Source organism: Xiphophorus hellerii, chromosome 6 (genome assembly GCF_003331165.1).
Source record: "Xiphophorus hellerii strain 12219 chromosome 6, Xiphophorus_hellerii-4.1, whole genome shotgun sequence".
In the NCBI taxonomy this organism is placed as follows: domain Eukaryota; kingdom Metazoa; phylum Chordata; class Actinopteri; order Cyprinodontiformes; family Poeciliidae; genus Xiphophorus; species Xiphophorus hellerii.
This window is the reverse complement of record NC_045677.1, coordinates 30,034,804-30,056,906: the sequence shown is the minus strand read 5'-3', so window position 1 is coordinate 30,056,906 and position 22,103 is coordinate 30,034,804. Positions and strand designations below refer to the sequence as shown.

Here is a 22,103-nt window from a genome sequence, read left to right as displayed (position 1 = left end):
CCAAAACCTTTGGGTCGACTGGACCTCTTCTGTAATGACTGGATAGAATCAGAACTTACTGGGTTCAATGGTTAAACTGGTTCCGGTACCAAAGATCATCTTCTGCCCAGTATTCACACAGCATGAAGCTCCAGAACCAAAACCCAACCGGATCAGAACCGGGCCAGAACCGCTGCAATTTCAGGATTATTTCCAAAAACTAAATTATTATTTCAGATCATTAAGCAAGGCTTTTACTTTGAAAAACTAAATATTCAATAAAAATAAATATTTTTGTCTCATTTCAGTAAAAAAAAATATAAGAATTTTTTTTTGTCTTAACCTTTTATTTTATCAGAACTGGTTCTGGACCCGGTTCAGATGAGGTTCTGGAACCAAACAGTCACAACTCCAGAACCATAGAGGTCTGGATCAGAACTTACTGGGTTCAATGGTTAAACTGGTTCCAGGTCCAAACAGGAACTTGTTGCTACCAGTCACACAGCATGAAGGTCCAGAACATAAACGGGTTCAGCAGAACCAGAACCAGAACCAGATTCTATGGATGAACCGGTTCTGGTTCTGAGTTTTTAAGATAAATAATTTATTTTTTTTACATTTTAAAAAGTTTTCAAAATCTTTCAGTTTTTCCCTGAAATGTAAAAATGATCCAGTTTTGATCTTTATTTTATGGAACCGGATCCGGTTCTGAAAAGAACAATTAAGAGCAGAACTTACTGGGTTCAATGGTTAAACTGGTTCCAGAACCAAAGATCATCTTAAATCCACCAGATCCAGTCACACAGCCTGAACCTCCATAACAAGAAACCGGTTCTGACCGGTTCTGACCGGTTCTGATCGGTTCTGATCGGTTCTGACTGGTTCTGACTGGTTCTGATCGGTTCTGACCGGTTCTGATCAGATTGAGGAGTAAAACATAAAATCTGATTTATTAAAGATAATTTTAATTTCCTTTGGATTGAAAAATAATTAAATCTTTTGATTAATTTTCATTTCTCAGAATTTTGTTGGGTTGAATTAAAATTAGATTTTTAAACTGAAATAAATAAAATCTTTAAATAATTTAATCTGGTTGGAAAAGTTTCTCTTAATGATTCATGAAAATGGATTTGAAACGATTTTCCTCAGAAACAGATAAAAATATTAAATCTTACTGGTTTCAATGGTTAAACTGGTTCCAGAACCAAAGATCATCTTGTTCCCAGCATTCACACAGCATGAATCTCCAGAACCAGAACTATCAGAACCGGTCCGGTTGATAAACTCTGGTACCAGAACTGATGAGATTAAAATCTGATCATTAGAATAAATTTAATCTTTAATCTGGATTATTTTCTAAGGTTTTTATCTGGACCTGAAGCTGGACTGGTTACAGAACCAGTTCTGTTACTGGTTCTGATGGGTTCTGATGGGGTTTGGATTTAAACATTTTATTCATTTTTAAACTTTTATGATAAAAACATTTCAGAGAATTTAAATCTGCAGCGTCTGAGACTGGAACCATTAAAGATCTGGATCAGAACTTACTGGGTTCAATGGTTAAACTGGTTCCGGAACCAAAGATGAACTTTTGCCCAAGATTCACACAGCATGAAGGTCCAGAACATAAACGGGTTCAGCAGAACCAGAACCAGGTTCTACAGAATAACAGGTTTCAGAAAATTCATAGTTTCAAAAATATTTGTCATTTTTCCTCTGGAATGTAGAAATGGTCCGGTATCGATCCGCATTTTATAGAACCGACCCGGTTCTGAAAAGAACAATTAAAGGCAGAACTTACTGGGTTCGATGGTTAAACTGGTTCCAGAACCAAATATGATCCTGTTCTGGTTTGAGTTCACACTGTGTGAAACGTCATGACACAATCTGGATCAATAATCCATCAATAATCAATAACTGATCAGCGGACTGAGCGCGCTCCGTTTCAGTCTGAATCATCAATAATTATTATTAATGTTAATAAACGTTTGTTATTCTGATACTGGTCAGAATCACAACTTACTGGTTTCAATGGTTAAACTGGTTCCAGAACCAAAGATCATCTTCACTTGATTCACACAACATGAAGCTTCTGATCACAAACCGGGCCGAGCAGAACCGGCCCGGGTCGGCTGGAAACGTTCACCAATATGAAATATTGATTTGAATAAAAGGCAGAATTTGTTTTAATTTTCCAGAATAAATATTTTAAATATTCAATAATTAGAGAAGAAATAAAATTTTAACTTTACAAGAAACGTTGATAAATTTATCATTTAAAGTCTTTTAGTTTCAGGTCTGATCAGAAAGTTCTGGTTCCGGTCCAAACAGCATCAGAACCAGAAAAACATTCAATCATTTCACATTTATTCTGCAGAACTTACGGTTCTGGACGCTCAGCCTGGTTCCGGTACCAAACAGAATCTTGAACTGGTTTCCACCAGAATTCACACAGCGTGAAGCGCCCTGACATTAAGCTACAGAACCAGAACCAGAACCAGAACCAGACAACCGGGTCGGCCCAGACCTGGCAGAACCTTCTAGATTCTTTAAATTTACTTTCTTAGGTTTTAGTTTCTGCCTGGTTCTGGTTCTAAGACCCAACGGGTTTGGTTCTGTCTCCAAACCGACTTCATCAGAACCAAACTGGAGCTACAAACGATCCAAACGGGCCAGAGGACAGAACTTACTGGGTTCAATGGTTAAACTGGTTCCGGTACCAAAGAAGATCTTAAATCCACCAGATCCAGTCACACAGCCTGAACCTAACCAACAAGAACCCGGTTCTGATCGGTTCTGATCGGTTCTGATCGGTTCTGATCAGATTGAGGAGTAAAACATAAAATCTGATTTATTAAAGATAATTTTAATTTCCTTTGGATTGAAAAATAATTAAATCTTTTGATTAATTTTAATAAAATCTGTTTCCAGATTAATGTTTTCACAGATTATTTTACTTTATGAACCTGAAACTTTTTAATGAAACTAAATTTTTAATAAAAATTCATCAAACATTAAATAAAAGCAGAACTTACTGGTTTCAATGGTTAAACTGGTTCCGGAACCAAAGATCATCTTGGTTGCACCTCCAGTATTCACACAGCATGAAGCTCCAGAACCAAAACCCAGACGGATCAGAACCGGGCCAGAACCGCAGCAGTTTCAGGATTATTTCCAAAAACTAAATTATTATTTCAGATCATTAAGCAAGGCTTTTACTTTGAAAAACTAAATATTCAATAAAAATAAATATTTTTGTCTCATTTCAGTAAAAAAAAATATAAGAATTTTTTTTTGTCTTAACCTTTTATTTTATCAGAACTGGTTCTGGACCCGGTTCAGATGAGGTTCTGGAACCAAACAGTCACAACTCCAGAACCATAGAGGTCTGGATCAGAACTTACTGGGTTCAATGGTTAAACTGGTTTGGTACCAAAGATCAGGTGAAGCTGATCTGATTGGTTCTGATCGGGTTTTGATTTAAACATTTTATTAATTTTTAAACTTTTGTCACAAAAACATTTTAGAAAAAACGACGAGGAACTAAATTTACCATTTGATCAGAACTTACTGGTTTCAATGGTTAAACTGGTTCCGGAACCAAACAGGATCCTGTTTGTGTTCACACTGTGTGAAACATCATGACTCAATCTGGATCAATAATCCATCAATAACTGATAAGTGATGAGCGAACTGAGCGCGCTCCGTTTCATCAATAATTATTATTGACGTTAATAAATGTTTATTATTCTGATTTAAGGAACAAATTAGATCAGAATTAATATTTTTTAAATTTGGAATTAAAACTACGAATAATTAATCTGAAATTTAAAGATTCAATAAGAAACATTTAATATTTAACAAGATGATTTATGAATAAATAAAATTGATCTGAACTGATTAATAGTTTCTGCCAATAATCAGGATTGATCAGTAAAAGTTCTGGTTCCGGGTCCAAACAGCATCAGAACCAGATTCATGTAAAGTCCAATAAAATAATGGATGTTAATCAGAACTTACTGGTTCTGATGGTCAGACTGGTTCCGGTACCAAAGATCATCTTATAGCCAGAATTCACACAGCATGAAGCTCCATGACGGTAACCGGGCCGAGCCGGGCCGGACCAGAACGCCTCTCAGAACTTTATTTATAATCAAACTATTTTCAATAAACTCCAGAAACAAATTTAAATTTTATTTTTGATCAAATAAATCAAAGTTTTTCTCTAAACGATTTTTATTCAAATCAAATTTAGAAAAAAAATTATTTCACATTTCAGAGAAACTTTTTATTTTTAGACGTTTCATTTTGAGCCGATTCTCAGAACTGGACCAGGCGATGGTTCTGAACTGGGTTCTGAACTGGGTTCTGAACTGGGTTCTGAACTGGGTTCTGGTTTGAGCCCAGTTCTAATCCAGATTAAATGTCAGAACTTACTGGTTTCAATGGTTAAACTGGTTCCGGTACCAAAGATCATCTTCTGCCCAGTATTCACACAGCATGAAGCTCCAGAACCAAAACCCAACCGGATCAGAACCGGGCCAGAACCGCAGCAATTTCAGGATTATTTCCAAAAACTAAATTATTATTTCAGATCATTAAGCAAGGCTTTTACTTTGAAAAACTAAATATTCAATAAAAATAAATATTTTTGTCTCATTTCAGTAAAAAAAAATATAAGAATTTTTTTTTGTCTTAACCTTTTATTTTATCAGAACTGGTTCTGGACCCGGTTCAGATGAGGTTCTGGAACCAAACAGTCACAACTCCAGAACCATAGAGGTCTGGATCAGAACTTACTGGGTTCAATGGTTAAACTGGTTCCAGGTCCAAACAGGAACTTGTTGCTACCAGTCACACAGCATGAAGGTCCAGAACATAAACGGGTTCAGCAGAACCAGAACCAGAACCAGATTCTATGGATGAACCGGTTCTGGTTCTGAGTTTTTAAGATAAATAATTTATTTTTTTTACATTTTAAAAAGTTTTCAAAATCTTTCAGTTTTTCCCTGAAATGTAAAAATGATCCAGTTTTGATCTTTATTTTATGGAACCGGATCCGGTTCTGAAAAGAACAATTAAGAGCAGAACTTACTGGGTTCAATGGTTAAACTGGTTCCAGAACCAAAGATCATCTTAAATCCACCAGATCCAGTCACACAGCCTGAACCTCCATAACAAGAAACCGGTTCTGATCGGTTCTGACCGGTTCTGATCGGTTCTGACCGGTTCTGACTGGTTCTGATCGGTTCTGACCGGTTCTGATCGGTTCTGACCGGTTCTGATCAGATTGAGGAGTAAAACATAAAATCTGATTTATTAAAGATAATTTTAATTTCCTTTGGATTGAAAAATAATTAAATCTTTTGATTAATTTTCATTTCTCAGAATTTTGTTGGGTTGAATTAAAATTAGATTTTTAAACCTGAAATAAATAAAATCTTTAAATAATTTAATCTGGTTGGAAAAGTTTCTCTTAATGATTCATGAAAATGGATTTGAAACGATTTTCCTCAGAAACAGATAAAAATATTAAATCTTACTGGTTTCAATGGTTAAACTGGTTCCAGAACCAAAGATCATCTTGTTCCCAGCATTCACACAGCATGAATCTCCAGAACCAGAACTATCAGAACCGGTCCGGTTGATAAACTCTGGTACCAGAACTGATGAGATTAAAATCTGATCATTAGAGTAAATTTAATCTTTAATCTGGATTATTTTCTAAGGTTTTTATCTGGACCTGAAGCTGGACTGGTTAAAGAACCAGTTCTGTTACTGGTTCTGATGGGTTCTGATGGGGTTTGGATTTAAACATTTTATTCATTTTTAAACTTTTATCATAAAAACATTTTTTTATGATAAAAAAAATCATAAAATGATTTACCGGAACTAAATTTACCATTTGATCAGAACTTACTGGTTTCGATGGTTAAACTGGTTCCAGAACCAAAGATCATCTTGGTTCCAGCATTCACACAGCATGAAGCTCCAGAACCAAAACCCAGCCGGTACCAACCGGATCAGAACTCACTTAAGTCTCAGGATTATTTCTAGTCAATAAATTATTTCTGATTTTTCTTTTTATCCGTTTGGACCCGGTTCTGGTTCTGGACCAGGTCCAGTTCACTGATTCATTTTGTTCAGGTTCAGCTTAAATCACTTGAGGTTCTGAACAGGACCGAACATTCACATCTCCAGAACCGCGGACTGGAACCAGGAAACATTTGGATCAGAACTTACTGGTTTCGATGGTTAAACTGGTTCCGGTACCAAACAGGATCTTAAATCCACCATCAGTCACACAGCATGAAGCTCATCAACACAAACCGGTTCTGTTCATTTAACCAGAACCTCCAGTTTGTTTGGACCTGTTTTGGTTCTGAACATTAAATAATAATTTATTAAACATCTGAATCAGAACTTACTGGTTTCAATGGTTAAACTGGTTCCGGTACCAAAGATCAGGATGAAGCTTCAGAACCCAAACCGACGATCCGGACCGACCCGATTAATTAAGTCAATAAAATCTGAACATTCTGAATATTTAGGAACCAAATTTAAAAAGTTTAATTTAGTGACGATTAAATAATAAATTATATGTTTGACTTACTGGGTTCAATGGTTAAACTGGTTCCAGGTCCAAATATCATTTTATTATATGAACTGCCAGCATTCACACAGCATGAAGTTCCAGAACCAAAACTCAGCAGGTACCAACCGGATCAGAACCGCTCCAGTCCCAGGAAGTAAATTATTTCTGAGTCTTAAAGACCTTTATTTTGAAAGGTCCAAATAAATATTAAATATTTTTTAATTCATTAAAAAAATTGATTTCTTTTTTTATTTTAATTTTCTCTTTCAGAACCAAAACCTTTGGGTCGACTGGACCTCTTCTGTAATGACTGGATAGAATCAGAACTTACTGGGTTCAATGGTTAAACTGGTTCCGGTACCAAAGAAGATCTTATATCCACCAGATCCAGTCACACAGCCTGAACCTAACCAACAAGAACCCGGTTCTGATCGGTTCTGATCGGTTCTGATCGGTTCTGACCGGTTCTGACCGTTTCTGATCGGTTCTGATCAGTTCTGATCAGATTGAGGAGTAAAACATAAAATCTGATTTATTAAAGATAATTTTAATTTCCTTTGGATTGAAAAATAATTAAATCTTTTGATTAATTTTCATTTCTCAGAATTTTGTTGGGTTGAATTAAAATTAGATTTTTAAACTGAAATAAATAAAATCTTTAAATAATTTAATCTGGTTGGAAAAGTTTCTCTTAATGATTCATGAAAATGGATTTGAAACGATTTTCCTCAGAAACAGATAAAAATATTAAATCTTACTGGTTTCAATGGTTAAACTGGTTCCAGAACCAAAGATCATCTTGTTCCCAGCATTCACACAGCATGAATCTCCAGAACCAGAACTATCAGAACCGGTCCGGTTGATAAACTCTGGTACCAGAACTGATGAGATTAAAATCTGATCATTAGAATAAATTTAATCTTTAATCTGGATTATTTTCTAAGGTTTTTATCTGGACCTGAAGCTGGACTGGTTACAGAACCAGTTCTGTTACTGGTTCTGATGGGTTCTGATGGGGTTTGGATTTAAATGTTTTATTCATTTTTAAACTTTTATGATAAAAACATTTCAGAGAATTTAAATCTGCAGCGTCTGAGACTGGAACCATTAAAGATCTGGATCAGAACTTACTGGGTTCAATGGTTAAACTGGTTCCGGAACCAAAGATGAACTTTTGCCCAAGATTCACACAGCATGAAGGTCCAGAACATAAACGGGTTCAGCAGAACCAGAACCAGGTTCTACAGAATAACAGGTTTCAGAAAATTCATAGTTTCAAAAATATTTGTCATTTTTCCTCTGGAATGTAAAAATGGTCCGGTATTGATCCGCATTTTATAGAACCGACCCGGTTCTGAAAAGAACAATTAAAGGCAGAACTTACTGGGTTCGATGGTTAAACTGGTTCCAGAACCAAATATGATCCTGTTCTGGTTTGAGTTCACACTGTGTGAAACGTCATGACACAATCTGGATCAATAATCCATCAATAATCAATAACTGATCAGCGGACTGAGCGCGCTCCGTTTCAGTCTGAATCATCAATAATTATTATTAATGTTAATAAACGTTTGTTATTCTGATACTGGTCAGAATCACAACTTACTGGTTTCAATGGTTAAACTGGTTCCAGAACCAAAGATCATCTTCACTTGATTCACACAACATGAAGCCTCTGATCACAAACCGGGCCGAGCAGAACCGGCCCGGGTCGGCTGGAAACTTTCACCGATATGAAATATTGATTTGAATAAAAGGCAGAATTTGTTTTAATTTTCCAGAATAAATATTTTAAATATTCAATAATTAGAGAAGAAATAAAATTTTAACTTTACAAGAAACGTTGATAAATTTATCATTTAAAGTCTTTTAGTTTCAGGTCTGATCAGAAAGTTCTGGTTCCGGTCCAAACAGCATCAGAACCAGAAAAACATTCAATCATTTCACATTTATTCTGCAGAACTTACGGTTCTGGACGCTCAGCCTGGTTCCGGTACCAAACAGAATCTTGAACTGGTTTCCACCAGAATTCACACAGCGTGAAGCGCCCTGACATTAAGCTACAGAACCAGAACCAGAACCAGAACCAGACAACTGGGTCGGCCCAGACCTGGCAGAACCTTCTAGATTCTTTAAATTTACTTTCTTAGGTTTTAGTTTCTGCCTGGTTCTGGTTCTAAGACCCAACGGGTTTGGTTCTGTCTCCAAACCGACTTCATCAGAACCAAACTGGAGCTACAAACGATCCAAACGGGCCAGAGGACAGAACTTACTGGGTTCAATGGTTAAACTGGTTCCGGTACCAAAGAAGATCTTAAATCCACCAGATCCAGTCACACAGCCTGAACCTAACCAACAAGAACCCGGTTCTGATCGGTTCTGATCGGTTCTGATCGGTTCTGATCAGATTGAGGAGTAAAACATAAAATCTGATTTATTAAAGATAATTTTAATTTCCTTTGGATTGAAAAATAATTAAATCTTTTGATTAATTTTAATAAAATCTGTTTCCAGATTAATGTTTTCACAGATTATTTTACTTTATGAACCTGAAACTTTTTAATGAAACTAAATTTTTAATAAAAATTCATCAAACATTAAATAAAAGCAGAACTTACTGGTTTCAATGGTTAAACTGGTTCCGGAACCAAAGATCATCTTGCTTGCACCTCCAGTATTCACACAGCATGAAGCTCCAGAACCAAAACCCAGACGGATCAGAACCGGGCCAGAACCGCAGCAGTTTCAGGATTATTTCCAAAAACTAAATTATTATTTCAGATCATTAAGCAAGGCTTTTACTTTGAAAAACTAAATATTCAATAAAAATAAATATTTTTGTCTCATTTCAGTAAAAAAAAATATAAGAATTTTTTTTTGTCTTAACCTTTTATTTTATCAGAACTGGTTCTGGACCCGGTTCAGATGAGGTTCTGGAACCAAACAGTCACAACTCCAGAACCATAGAGGTCTGGATCAGAACTTACTGGGTTCAATGGTTAAACTGGTTTGGTACCAAAGATCAGGTGAAGCTGATCTGATTGGTTCTGATCGGGTTTTGATTTAAACATTTTATTAATTTTTAAACTTTTGTCACAAAAACATTTTAGAAAAAACGACGAGGAACTAAATTTACCATTTGATCAGAACTTACTGGTTTCAATGGTTAAACTGGTTCCGGAACCAAACAGGATCCTGTTTGTGTTCACACTGTGTGAAACATCATGACTCAATCTGGATCAATAATCCATCAATAACTGATAAGTGATGAGCGAACTGAGCGCGCTCCGTTTCATCAATAATTATTATTGACGTTAATAAATGTTTATTATTCTGATTTAAGGAACAAATTAGATCAGAATTAATATTTTTTAAATTTGGAATTAAAACTACGAATAATTAATCTGAAATTTAAAGATTCAATAAGAAACATTTAATATTTAACAAGATGATTTATGAATAAATAAAATTGATCTGAACTGATTAATAGTTTCTGCCAATAATCAGGATTGATCAGTAAAAGTTCTGGTTCCGGGTCCAAACAGCATCAGAACCAGATTCATGTAAAGTCCAATAAAATAATGGATGTTAATCAGAACTTACTGGTTCTGATGGTCAGACTGGTTCCGGTACCAAAGATCATCTTATAGCCAGAATTCACACAGCATGAAGCTCCATGACGGTAACCGGGCCGAGCCGGGCCGGACCAGAACGCCTCTCAGAACTTTATTTATAATCAAACTATTTTCAATAAACTCCAGAAACAAATTTAAATTTTATTTTTGATCAAATAAATCAAAGTTTTTCTCTAAACGATTTTTATTCAAATCAAATTTAGAAAAAAAATTATTTCACATTTCAGAGAAACTTTTTATTTTTAGACGTTTAATTTTGAGCCGATTCTCAGAACTGGACCAGGCGATGGTTCTGAACTGGGTTCTGAACTGGGTTCTGAACTGGGTTCTGGTTTGAGCCCAGTTCTAATCCAGATTAAATGTCAGAACTTACTGGTTTCAATGGTTAATCTGGTTCCGGTACCAAAGAAGATCTTATAAACTCCTCCAGAATTCACACAACCAGAACCTCCAGAACAAAAACCCAGCAGAACCAACAGAACCATTTCTAAAGCTCAGGTTCTGCTGGAATTAAATTACAGTTATTGACAATATTAATAGTTTAATCTGACAATAATCTGACATAATTTAAACTGGGATTATTATTCTGGTTGCTGCGGATTTAAATTGAGGAACAGAAACTTTTATTTAGAGATTTATGATGAAAAATGTAAAAAAATCACTGAAGGAAGCAGGATTATTAAATATTCTGAGTAAAATTAGCAGATTATGACTGGGATTATAGATTATTAAACTCAAACTAATCAGTTGGTTTAATTTTTTTATTTTACTAATTTTTTACAGTGAAATTTAAATGTTACTAAAGTTTTTTCCAGTTTACTTACTGGTTTGAATGGTTAGTCTGGTTCCAGAACCAAAGACGATCCGGTTCACAGCTCCAACATTCACACAACCAGAACCTCCAGAGCAGAAACCGGGCCGAACCAGAACCAGAACTTTTTCTGATTTTGTTTGTTTTTCATTTATTTTAATTTGGTTCTCAGTTTGAAATAAAAATAATCTGAATTTATTTTCCAATCAACATTTTCTGTAATTTTCATATTTTTCCTGTTGAGCATAAAATGTTCTGATGGTTCTGGTTCTGGTTCTGTTTGCAGGTCCAACATGAAGCTTCATGAATCAAAACCTCATTTAAATTTCATCTAAAAATAATTTTATCTGATTATTTCTGGTTATTTTATTAGTTGGGTGATTATTATTTTATCATCTTTTCTTTATTTTTATTAAATTCTGAGAAAAAAATATAAAAATCAGCAGAAAGTTTCTCACAATATTAAATCCAGTTAAACGTTCTTACTGGTTTCAATGGTTAATCTGGTTCCGGTACCAAAGATCATCTTCCCTGATCCTCCTCCGTAATTCACACAGCAACAGAGCTGGTGTCAAGAACCGGACCGGACCGGACCCAACCAGAGCAGAACCGGACCGGATCAGAACCGGACCAGATCAGAACCAGATCAAATCAGAACCGGACCGGATCAGAACCAGATCAGATCAGAACCAGATCAGATCAGAACCGGACCGGATCAGAACTAGATCAGATCAGAACCGGACCAGATCAGAACCAGATCAAATCAGAACCGGACCAGAGCAGAACCAGGCCAGATCAGAACCGGACCGGATCAGAACCAGATCAGATCAGATCAGAACCGGACCGGATCAGAACCGGTTTAGCCTCAGAATAAACTCGACATCCAGAATCAGATCCGGATTTTTATCAACAAGCGTTTTTAGTTTTAACTGCATTTTAAATAATCCTTAAAGTTTTCTGTCAACTAAATCAGAACCGGCACCAAACGGACCCAAACAGAACTTTAAGGTTCTACTCTGTACCCGTCTGTAGAGACAACAATCAACACTTACTGGTTTCAATGGTTAAACTGGTTCCAGCAGCAAACAGAAGCTTCCTCTGGTTGGAACCAGTCACACATCATGAAACGCCCCAACAGAAACCAGTTCAACCAGTTCAACCAGTAAAAACTAAAACTGGTTTAGTTTTTTTAAAGGCTGAATTTGACATGAATCATAAATTATTTAAAAGGTTTTTAGTTTTTTAACTCATCGTGTTTAAACATTTTTACTATTTTTCGTCTTGTAATTTTATTTTAAAACATTTTGGCATTAAAGTTGTAAATGGTGTCAGAACGCACTGGTTTCACTGGTTTCACTGGTTTCACTGGTTTCACTGGTTCCAGCTCTATCTGGATCCTGTTTAGTCATAAAATCTGGTTTTAAAACTGAAATTTATTAAATATGAATTATTAATTAAATATAAATTTAGATATTTACCTAAAATACAAAACAACAATTTCTTACTGGTTTCAATGGTTAAACTGGTTCCACTGGCAAAGATCATCTTATTCTGGTTAGCACCAGTCGCACAGCACGATGCTGCCCAACATAAACCAATTCAACCAGTTCAACCAGTTCAACCAGTACAACCAGTACAAACCAAACTCAATACTAATCTGATCTCAGCGTTTAACTGTTTAACATTCATCAGTTTTTCTGTTTCCTCCACCGAGGTTAAAATATTAACATTTATATAAATATTAATATATTTATATTAATATTAATATGTTTAGATTTATTTGTATTAATGTCTTTGAGTTGAAAAAACATTTATAATTCTTTACTTACTGGTTTCAATGGTTAAACTGGTTCCACTGGCAAACAGCAGCTGGTTTTGATTAGCATTAGTCACACAGCAAGAAGCTCCACAACATAAACCAGTTCAACCAATACAAACAAGTTCAACCAATACAAACCAGTTCAACCAGTATAAACCAGTTCAACCAGTATCAACCAGTTCAGCCAGTATAAACCAGTTCAACCAGTATAAACCAGTTCAACCAGATCAAATCAAATTTTTCCCTTAAATTTAAACATTTTCTTGGGAACTGAAGAGTTTTTGCTTTAAAGGTTTATTTCATTTATTAAATTAAATCAGATTCTGTTTTACAGTTTTATACAAACTTTAAATAAATGTTAAGATAAAACAAGTTTCTGCTACTTACTGGTTTCACTGGTTAATCTGGTTCCACTGGCAAACACCAGCTTATTCCAGTCTGAACCAGTCACACAACACCAAGCTCCACAACGCAAACCAGTTTAACCAGTTTAACCAGTTTAACCAGTTTAACCAGACAGATCGTAGTTTAATTTAAGTTAATTTAACGACCAAATTAAATCCTAAAATAAAACAATTTTATTAATTTCTTTGTTTCTTCCTAAAAACATTTTAATTTTAAATTTTGTTTAATGCTCGTCATCACTTACTGGTTTCACTGGTTAGTCTGGTTCCAGTTCCAAAAATCATCCTCCTCCCAGTTCCATCAGTCACACAGCATGAGGCTCCACAACGTAAACCAGTTCAACCAGTTCAACCAGTTCCAGACTGGGACGGTTCATATTAACCAGTTGGTTTTTACACTTTAAACCTGAATATTAAACTAAAGTAATTTTATAAACTTGCCTTCAGGTGTCTTACATCAGAAACCAGTCTGAACCAGTTTGAACCAGACTGGTTCAGACTGGTCCTTCAAACTGGTTCAGACTGGTTTCTATCTGAAGGCTTATAATGGGAAATCTAATCAGCACTTACTGGTTTCACTGGTTAATCTGGTTCCTCTAGCAAACAGCAGCTTGCTCCTGTCTGCTCCAGTCACACAGCATGAGGCTCCACAACGTAAACCAGTTCAACCAGTTCAACCAGTTCAACCAGAATCCAGCTAAAACCTTCCTGATCTCAGGATGTAAATTAGAAACAGAAATTTGACTTTAAACCAGTTTAATATTTAATTATCAGGTTTTTTTACTCTATAAATGTTTTATGTTTAATCTTTGTTAAAATAATATTTATAACCTGCTACTTACTGGTTTCAATGGTTAATCTGGTTCCACTGGCAAACAGCAGTTTGTTCACACTGGTTCCAGTCACACAGCATGAAGCTGCCCAGCATAAACCAGTTCAACCAGTTCAACCATTTAAAATCAAACTTTCCATCATCAGTCTAATAAAATAAAATAAAATAAAATCTGAGTTTATTATTTTCTAAAACATGAATCTGTTTTACAGTTCACTGCGATTAATATTAATATTTATAATTTATATTTCTGGCTCCTCAATTTTATCATTTTATATTTTCAGACATTTTCATTTTTAAATAAATCTGATTTAAAAATAGAATTGGATCCTGGTTCTGTTCGGTTCTGTTCGGTTCTGTTCGGTTCAGTCTGAACAGAACCGAACAGAACCGCAGCTGAGCTGGAAATTATTTCATAAATTATTTCCTATAAAGTTAGCAATGAATTTAAAATATTATTTTCAGAAGCAACACCTACCTGTTAAACTGGTTAAACTGGTTAATCTGGTTAAACTGGTTGAACTGGTTAAACTGGTTGAACTGGTTAGGCTGGTTAAACTGGTCCAGGCTCCACAGATCATTTAAATTTAACCTCCAGTCATAAAAATATTAATATTTATGTTAAATATGTTGACAGTAAATATTAATATAAAAGTTAAACGTTTTTATTTCTGGATTCTAATAATTTAACTGTAAATATTAAAATGATTAAATAAACATTTATATAAATGATATTTCTGAACTTACTGGTTTCCACCATCAGTCTGGTCCCAGTTCCAAAGTAGATCTTATACTGGTTGTTAGTCACACAGCAGGAGGAACCAGTACATGAACTGGGAGCTGCAGAACTCCCAGTACTGAAACCAGTTACCCCATTATAACAGTTTATCAATATTCATGTTTTCATCTTTTTATAAAACTTCAGATTTTTTTAAGAAGCAAAACTGTAAAAAATTTAATTTAATAAAATTTTTGTCTTCAATCATTTTTATAAAATTTTATGAATTTTTTTCAGGTTATTTGATCACAAACTGTAAATGTTTTTAAATCATTTTAAATATTTCTGACCTTATTATGAAATCAGTTTTTATTTGCTGCTCAAGTTCTGATTATTTTCATGAACCAGTTTGAAAACATTCAAATCGGATTCAAACTGGAACCAAATCAGATTAAATTCTGATTATTTTGGATTATTTTGACGGATTTATCAGGTTTTCTGATCGTTTTTACATCAGATTAATAAAATTGATATTTCTGAACTTACTGGTTTCCACCATCAAACTGGTCCCAGTTCCAAAGTAGATCTTATACTGGGAACCAGTCACACAGCAGGAGGAACCAGTACATGAACTGGCAATACAGATAATCAATTACTTTATCGATCAGTTATTGGAACTCATTAAGCGGTTCTGGTTCTGATCCACTGAGGCTGAAAAATTATTTCAAATAATTTTAACATTTAGAAAAAATCAGCTGGTTTCAGATAATTCTCCACTTACTGGTTTCACTGGTTAAACTGGTTCCAGATCCAAACAGAATCTTCCTCCCATCAGTCACACAGCAAGCAGCTCCTCAGCACAAACCAGAACCAGAACCAGAACCAGAAACAGGTTCTGGTTCTGGTTCTCCTGATTAGTTTTACTCTCAGAACAAACAAACAAACTGGTTTTACTGGTTTTACTGGAGTTTCTGTTCTCACTGGTTTCAACACATCATGAAGGTCCAAACCCAAACGGAACCGGTTCTGATCCGGATTGTAATCTGAACAAAACTGGACTCACTGCTGGTCACCGACAGCCTGGTCCCGGATCCGAACAGAATCCGGTTCCCTCCAGAGGAATAAGTCACACAGCCAGAACCGTCAGAACAAAAACCCCAACCGGGCCCGGACCCAACAGAACCTTCAGAGCTGGTCCGATCCGCTGAGGAGCAGAACCCTGATGATCCAACAGAACCTCCAGAACCATCAGAACCATCATTCTAAAAGACTGAGCCGAACAGAACCACAGAATCGGACCCTGAGGAGCCGCTGACCAGAACGATCGGTTCTGATTAAAACCAGTTAAAACTCGTGCGACCCAAACTGGATCAAACTTACTGGTTCTGATGGTTAAACTGGTTCCGCGTCCAAAGAACATCTTGTACTGGTTGGTTCCAGTCACACAGCCTGGCGGCCCGGTCCAAAAACCCAGAACTTTAGGAACCAGCAGGTTCTGACCCAGATGAGCCTCATCGGACTGAAAACGACTCCACTGGTTCTACTGGTTCTGAACTGGGAGCGCTGGGTCATTTCCAGAACCAGTGACCCGTTAGTCAGTTTTCACGTCCAAACACTTCAAAACAGAATCGTTTGATTTTCTTCATCATTTTATTAAATATGATCAAAATTTAAATTCATGAAACAGAAAAATTTTATTTTCTCATCTCAATGTTTCTGATTTTATTTCTGAAAATATTAAATTCTTCAGGTTAAAGTTTTAAAACAATCAGAAATATTTCACATTATTATAATTATTATATTTAAGATCAACATCAGAACTTACTGGTTTCACTGGTTAAACTGGTTCCAGTTCCAAAGACGATTTTATCAGAACTTCCAGTCGCACATCAGGAAGTTTCCTGACGAAAACTAAAAACTTTTTTCCTCCATGATCCGAATTTTATCAGTAAATAATAATTTAATATTTATTAAATATGATTCTCAGGTTATAATTTTAATACATTTTAAATGATTCTGATTATTTTCACAGATGATTATTTACTACAATAAAATAATTTATGTCATTTATGATTTTTATGATTCTTTTCTTTTTTCCATCACTTACTGGTTTCACTGGTTAAACTGGTTCCAGTTCCAAAGACGATCTTCTGAGAGTTTCCAGTCGCACATCAGGAAGTTTCCTGACGAAAACTAAAACTTTTTAAAACTTTTTTCCTCCATGATCCGAATTTTATCAATATTTCTGGTTTTCATTTGATTAAATTGCAACAAATTTTTAAAATTCAGATAATTTTACTGAAATATCATTTTAGTGAATATTTTATTCATCACAATAAAATTATTTATGTAATTTATGATTTATTTAAAGGTTTTTCATCTCTTACTGGTTTCGATGGTTAAACTGGTTCCAGTTCCAAACACCATCTTGTCGTTTCCTCCAGTCACACAGCAGGAAGATTCAGGACAAAAACTAAAATCTGGTTTTAATCTTCGATCACATCAGTAAAAAGGTTTTCATTTATAAAAACTAAATTTTATGTTTTTATCTCATTAAATTAAATCACATTTAAAATTATTTTTTTCCAACAAAAACTTTACTTTCTACATTAATTTTACAATTAAACTTTAGATTTATGGCAACAATAAAACATAATTTATTATTTTTATGCCTTCAGATGATTTTATTTTCTTCTTTAAAGGTTTTTCATCTCTTACTGGTTTCACTGGTTAAACTGGTTCCAGTTCCAAAGATGGTTTTCTGGAAGCTGCTGTCAGTCACAGAGCCAGTCAGATTAAATCCAGAATAATCCAGATTAAACCCAGGATAATCCAGATTAAATTCAGAATAATCCAGATTAAATTCAGAATAATCCAGATTAAACCCAGGATAATCCAGATTAAATTCAGAATAATCCAGATTAAATCCAGGATAATCCAGATTAAATTCAGAATAATCCAGATTAAATCCAGGATAATCCAGATTAAATTCAGAATAATCCAGATTAAATCCAGGATAATCCAGATTAAATCCAGAATAATCCAGATTAAATCCAGAATTGAATTCTAACGTTAAAAGTTTTCAGATTTTTATGTCTATCTTCAGAACCTGGCTCTCCTGGTTCTTTTCTATTTTCTCTCCTTTTTCTTCAATATTTCGGCGTTTTGATCATTTTTTGATTCATTTAAATTTTTAACTTCCTGTTTTCTGATCTCTTACTGGTTTCGATGGTTAAACTGGTTCCGGCTCCAAACAGCAGCTTCTGGGCTCCAGTTTTCACACATCATGAAGCTTCAGGACAGAAACTCAGAAACACGACGAGCTGCTTGGATTAAGTTTTTAATCTCATCTAAAATAATTTAATCCAGGATTAAATATAAACTTTGATTCTTTATTTTTACTAAAACTTATTTTGTTTTTTAGTTTAAATTTATTTTCTTTCTGATTTACAAAAAAACTTCAGCTTCATATTTACATGAATTCAGATCAAAAATAAATTTCTTAAATAAATCCAGTCTGGTGAACTTACTGGTTTCACTGGTTAAACTGGTTAAACTGGTTTCACTGGTTAAACTGGTTAAACTGGTTTCACTGGTTAAACTGGTTTTGCCCAGAAACCAAATGTTCTAAAAACAAGCTGGTTTTGATTTAAGTTATTTTTTAATTGTGATTTTTAGCGTCTTTAAAATCAATAATTCTCAGAACTCACTGGACCCGACGCTCAGCTTGGTTCCAGAACCGAACAGAACTTTATCGCCGCCTCCAGATTTCACACAACAAGAAGCTTCAGAACAAAAACCGCCGGGCCGAACCGGGCCTTTGGTTCTGGTCCAAACAGCAGCTGGACTCTGAACCGGAAAGAAAATCTGAATTTAATCGACTCCAAAAGGCCCGGTTCTCCTGGTTCTGAAACTGTCCATGTTCCTCCAGAACCGCAAACAGAACCACAAACAGAACCTGGCGCTGTTCATGGTGAGTTTAGCTCCAGGTCCAAACAGGATTTGGACCCGACCAGAACCTGTCACCCAGCCACATACAGAAACCCAAACCAGTTCTCCCAGCCAACCGGGTCGGTTCTGGTTCTGCCTCTCAGAGAAGCTGAAAACACAAAGCGGGCCGGTTCTGACAGCAGGTTCTAGAGGAGAACAAACTCAGAACCGTTTCATTTTTCAGATAGAAAACCCAAATTCTGTCAGACCCAGAACCTTAACTGGACCTCAGTCCGGAACCAGAACCAGAATCAGCAAAATGGTTTCTGCTCATAAATGATTCCAACAAGCCCAGGTTCTGATCGGGTTCAGACCGAGACCCGGTTCACGGAGCAGCCCGGTCCGACCGACCAGAACCAGCTCGGCTCATTTTACTGGAAATTCAAATAAAGTTCTGACCCGGTTGGACTCGCAGCAGAACTCCGTCTCCAAAGAGCATCTTGTCGTTTCCTCTTGTCACACAGTGACAGACGGCCGACCCGAAACCCGGAACCAGAACCAGAACCAGAACCAGAGCCAGAACCAGAACCAGAACCAGAACCCAGGCCCGTTTGGACTCTCAGAATTTCATAATTTATTCACCAAATTTAAAGTAATAAATTTATTTTCCCGTCTTTAAACCCAAAGAGCCTCAGACTGACGGCCGGTCCATCCAGAGGTTCTGAAGCAACAGAACCGGTCCCTGATCAGAACCGGTCCCTGAACAGAACCGGTCCCTGATCAGAACTGGTCCCTGATCAGAACCAGTCCCTGATCAGAACCGGTCCCTGAACAGAACCGGTCCCTGATCAGAACTGGTCCCTGAACAGAACCGGTCCCTGATCAGAACCGGTCCCTGATCAGAACCGGTCTCTGAACAGAACCGGTCCCTGATCAGAACTGGTCCCTGATCAGAACCAGTCCCTGATCAGAACCGGTCCCTGAACAGAACCGGTCCCTGATCAGAACTGGTCCCTGAACAGAACCGGTCCCTGATCAGAACCGGTCCCTGATCAGAACCGGTCCCTGATCAGAACCGGTCCCTGAACAGAACTGGTCCCTGATCAGAACCGGTCCCTGATCAGAACCGGTCTCTGATCAGAACCGGTCCCTGATCAGAACCGGTCTCTGATCATGGACCGGTTCTTCAAGCTTCTGTTGCTAAAATAATCGGATCAAAATGTTCGGAGTCCAGAACAGAACTTACGGTTCTGAACGGTGAGTCGGGTTCCGGGTCCAAACAGCAGGTTCCCATAAGCAGAACCAGAATTCACACACCAGGAAACAGCAGAACAAAAACGGAGCGGGTCCAAACGCAGCAGAACTTTGATCGTTTCAGTTTGATAAAATTTAAATTCACAGAAAAATTAATTTTTTTCTAAAATCTAAAAACCTGAAGATTTTCTGCTGAAAATCTTTTCTAATATTCTGATTCATTTTTATTTGTTAAACTGAATCCGACCCGTCGTTCTGCTCCAGAACCAGAACCAGAACCAGAACCGGGTCCGATTCAACAGGTTTTTACCGACCAGCTGCTCCAGTCCGTTGTGGTTCTGATGGATGAAACGGTGATTTATGTCTGGATGCTTATTAAAGCCTGAACTTGTTGCTATTTTATGAACTAAAATAAAATATTTTATGTAAATAATTTTAATAATTTTCTGAATTTCTGCAGGTTTTCGTTTTTTCTTTAAATAAAATCTAAAATCAGTTTAGTTGATAATTTTCTTCAGATTCTCTGTGTTTAAATCTGTTATTATTATTATTAAAAACAGAAACTTTTTAATAATCTGCAGTTTGTCTGAAGAAACTGAAACATTCAGTTTTTCTCACCGGACCGAACCAGGAGTCGGGTTCCGGATCCAAAGCTCAGCTTGTCATCGTTTCCTCTCACACTGCGACTCACAGCTCAGCAAAAACATCAACCAGAATAATTATTATTATTATTATCAACGTTTATTATTTACTGGATGAATATGAAAAACTCACAGAGACGATAAAATATCAAAGCAGTTAAAATTTTCTGCTTTTCTTTGGTCCAATAAATAAATTAAATTAATGCAAAATAAATAAATTTATGTTCCTGAGCAAAAATCAGCCAAACATCATAACTGATCATTTTAACTGATGTAATAAAGTTTTTACATTTTATTATATTTTAACTCATGTAATAAAGTTTTTACATTTTATTATATTTTAACTCATGTCATAAAGTTTTTACATTTTATTATATTTTAACTGATGTAATAAAGTCATAAACCTTCAAAAATCTGAAGGAAAATTATTTTCTCTACGTTTTTCTTCGCAGCAGAGTAATAGGACATTTTTACTCACGGTTCTGGACAAACAGTTTGGATCCTTGTCCGAAAACGGTTCTGTATCGACCCTGAGCGGTCCCACCGAGACGCACGGCTCAGCAAAAACCAGTCCGGACTGGGAACCAGTTCAGACCTGAGGACCAGCTGATCTGAGCTTCAGGTTCTAAACCCGGTTCTGAAGCTGCTGCAGCTCCGTTCTCATCTGGACTCTGTTGGTTCTCTCTCTGTCTGTCAGGTTCTGCAGAACTTTCTGGGTTTTTATGCCAAACTGGGTCTGATTTGAACCCAAATGGGTCTCAGTCAGAACCGGACCGAACCGGACCGGCTGTAGAACCGGTCCGGTTCCGACTCCCAACACCTCCTCGGTTCCTCCCTGTTTTATTTTGTTTGGTTGTTTGTTTTTTTGCTGGATCCAGTTTTTAATATTTGGACCAAACAGAAATATTTTAACAATCATGAAATAATTTTTTATTCCAACTAGAACTTTATTTAAATCATTTGAATGTTTTTAGTTTTATTTTTGTAATAATAATAAAAATCTTTTGGATTTTCTTAGTTTTTCTGTTTTCTGGTTTTATTCCATTTGATGAGTTTTAACTTTTTCTCTGATCTGATTATTAAACGATGAAACTTTGATTTAATATCCAGATTCTTTGATCTCATTAAATCTGACGTTTGTTTTAATATTCCATCTTTTCTAATCAAGCATCTTCAGACGTTAATAATTCACCTGAAAGTTTGAATTCAGATCAAATGTTTGCTTCTCACCAGCTTCAGTGTGGAGTTCAGTTCCTCTGCTGAGGGAAACCGACGGAACCAGAACCCGATCCGGTTTCTGTTTTATTCACCTCCTGATTTAAACTCAACTTTTATAATAATCATGTTTATTACTGGAAAATAAAATGTTTATCAGATTTTCATCTTCTGCTGTTAACAGTTTAGTTTCCATCATTAACGCATTAAAAAAACTCAATAAATGACCAAAATAAGAACTAAAATAATCCTGCAGAGGTTATAAAAATA

The 22,103-nt window shown here is 35.9% G+C and overlaps 1 protein-coding gene across 1 annotated transcript in view; it reads right to left on the bottom strand.

Moving 5' to 3' along the window:
- LOC116721073 (M1-specific T cell receptor alpha chain-like) overlaps positions 1 to 17,239 on the bottom strand; it is a 39,337-nt gene extending 22,098 nt beyond the window's left edge. The window contains exon 1 of the mRNA XM_032564617.1: positions 17,181 to 17,239. Within this exon, the coding sequence (XP_032420508.1) occupies positions 17,181 to 17,220 (40 nt within the window). The 5' untranslated portion in view covers positions 17,221 to 17,239. The remainder of the gene's footprint in view (positions 1 to 17,180) is intronic.
- Positions 17,240 to 22,103: the final 4,864 nt, after the last annotated feature.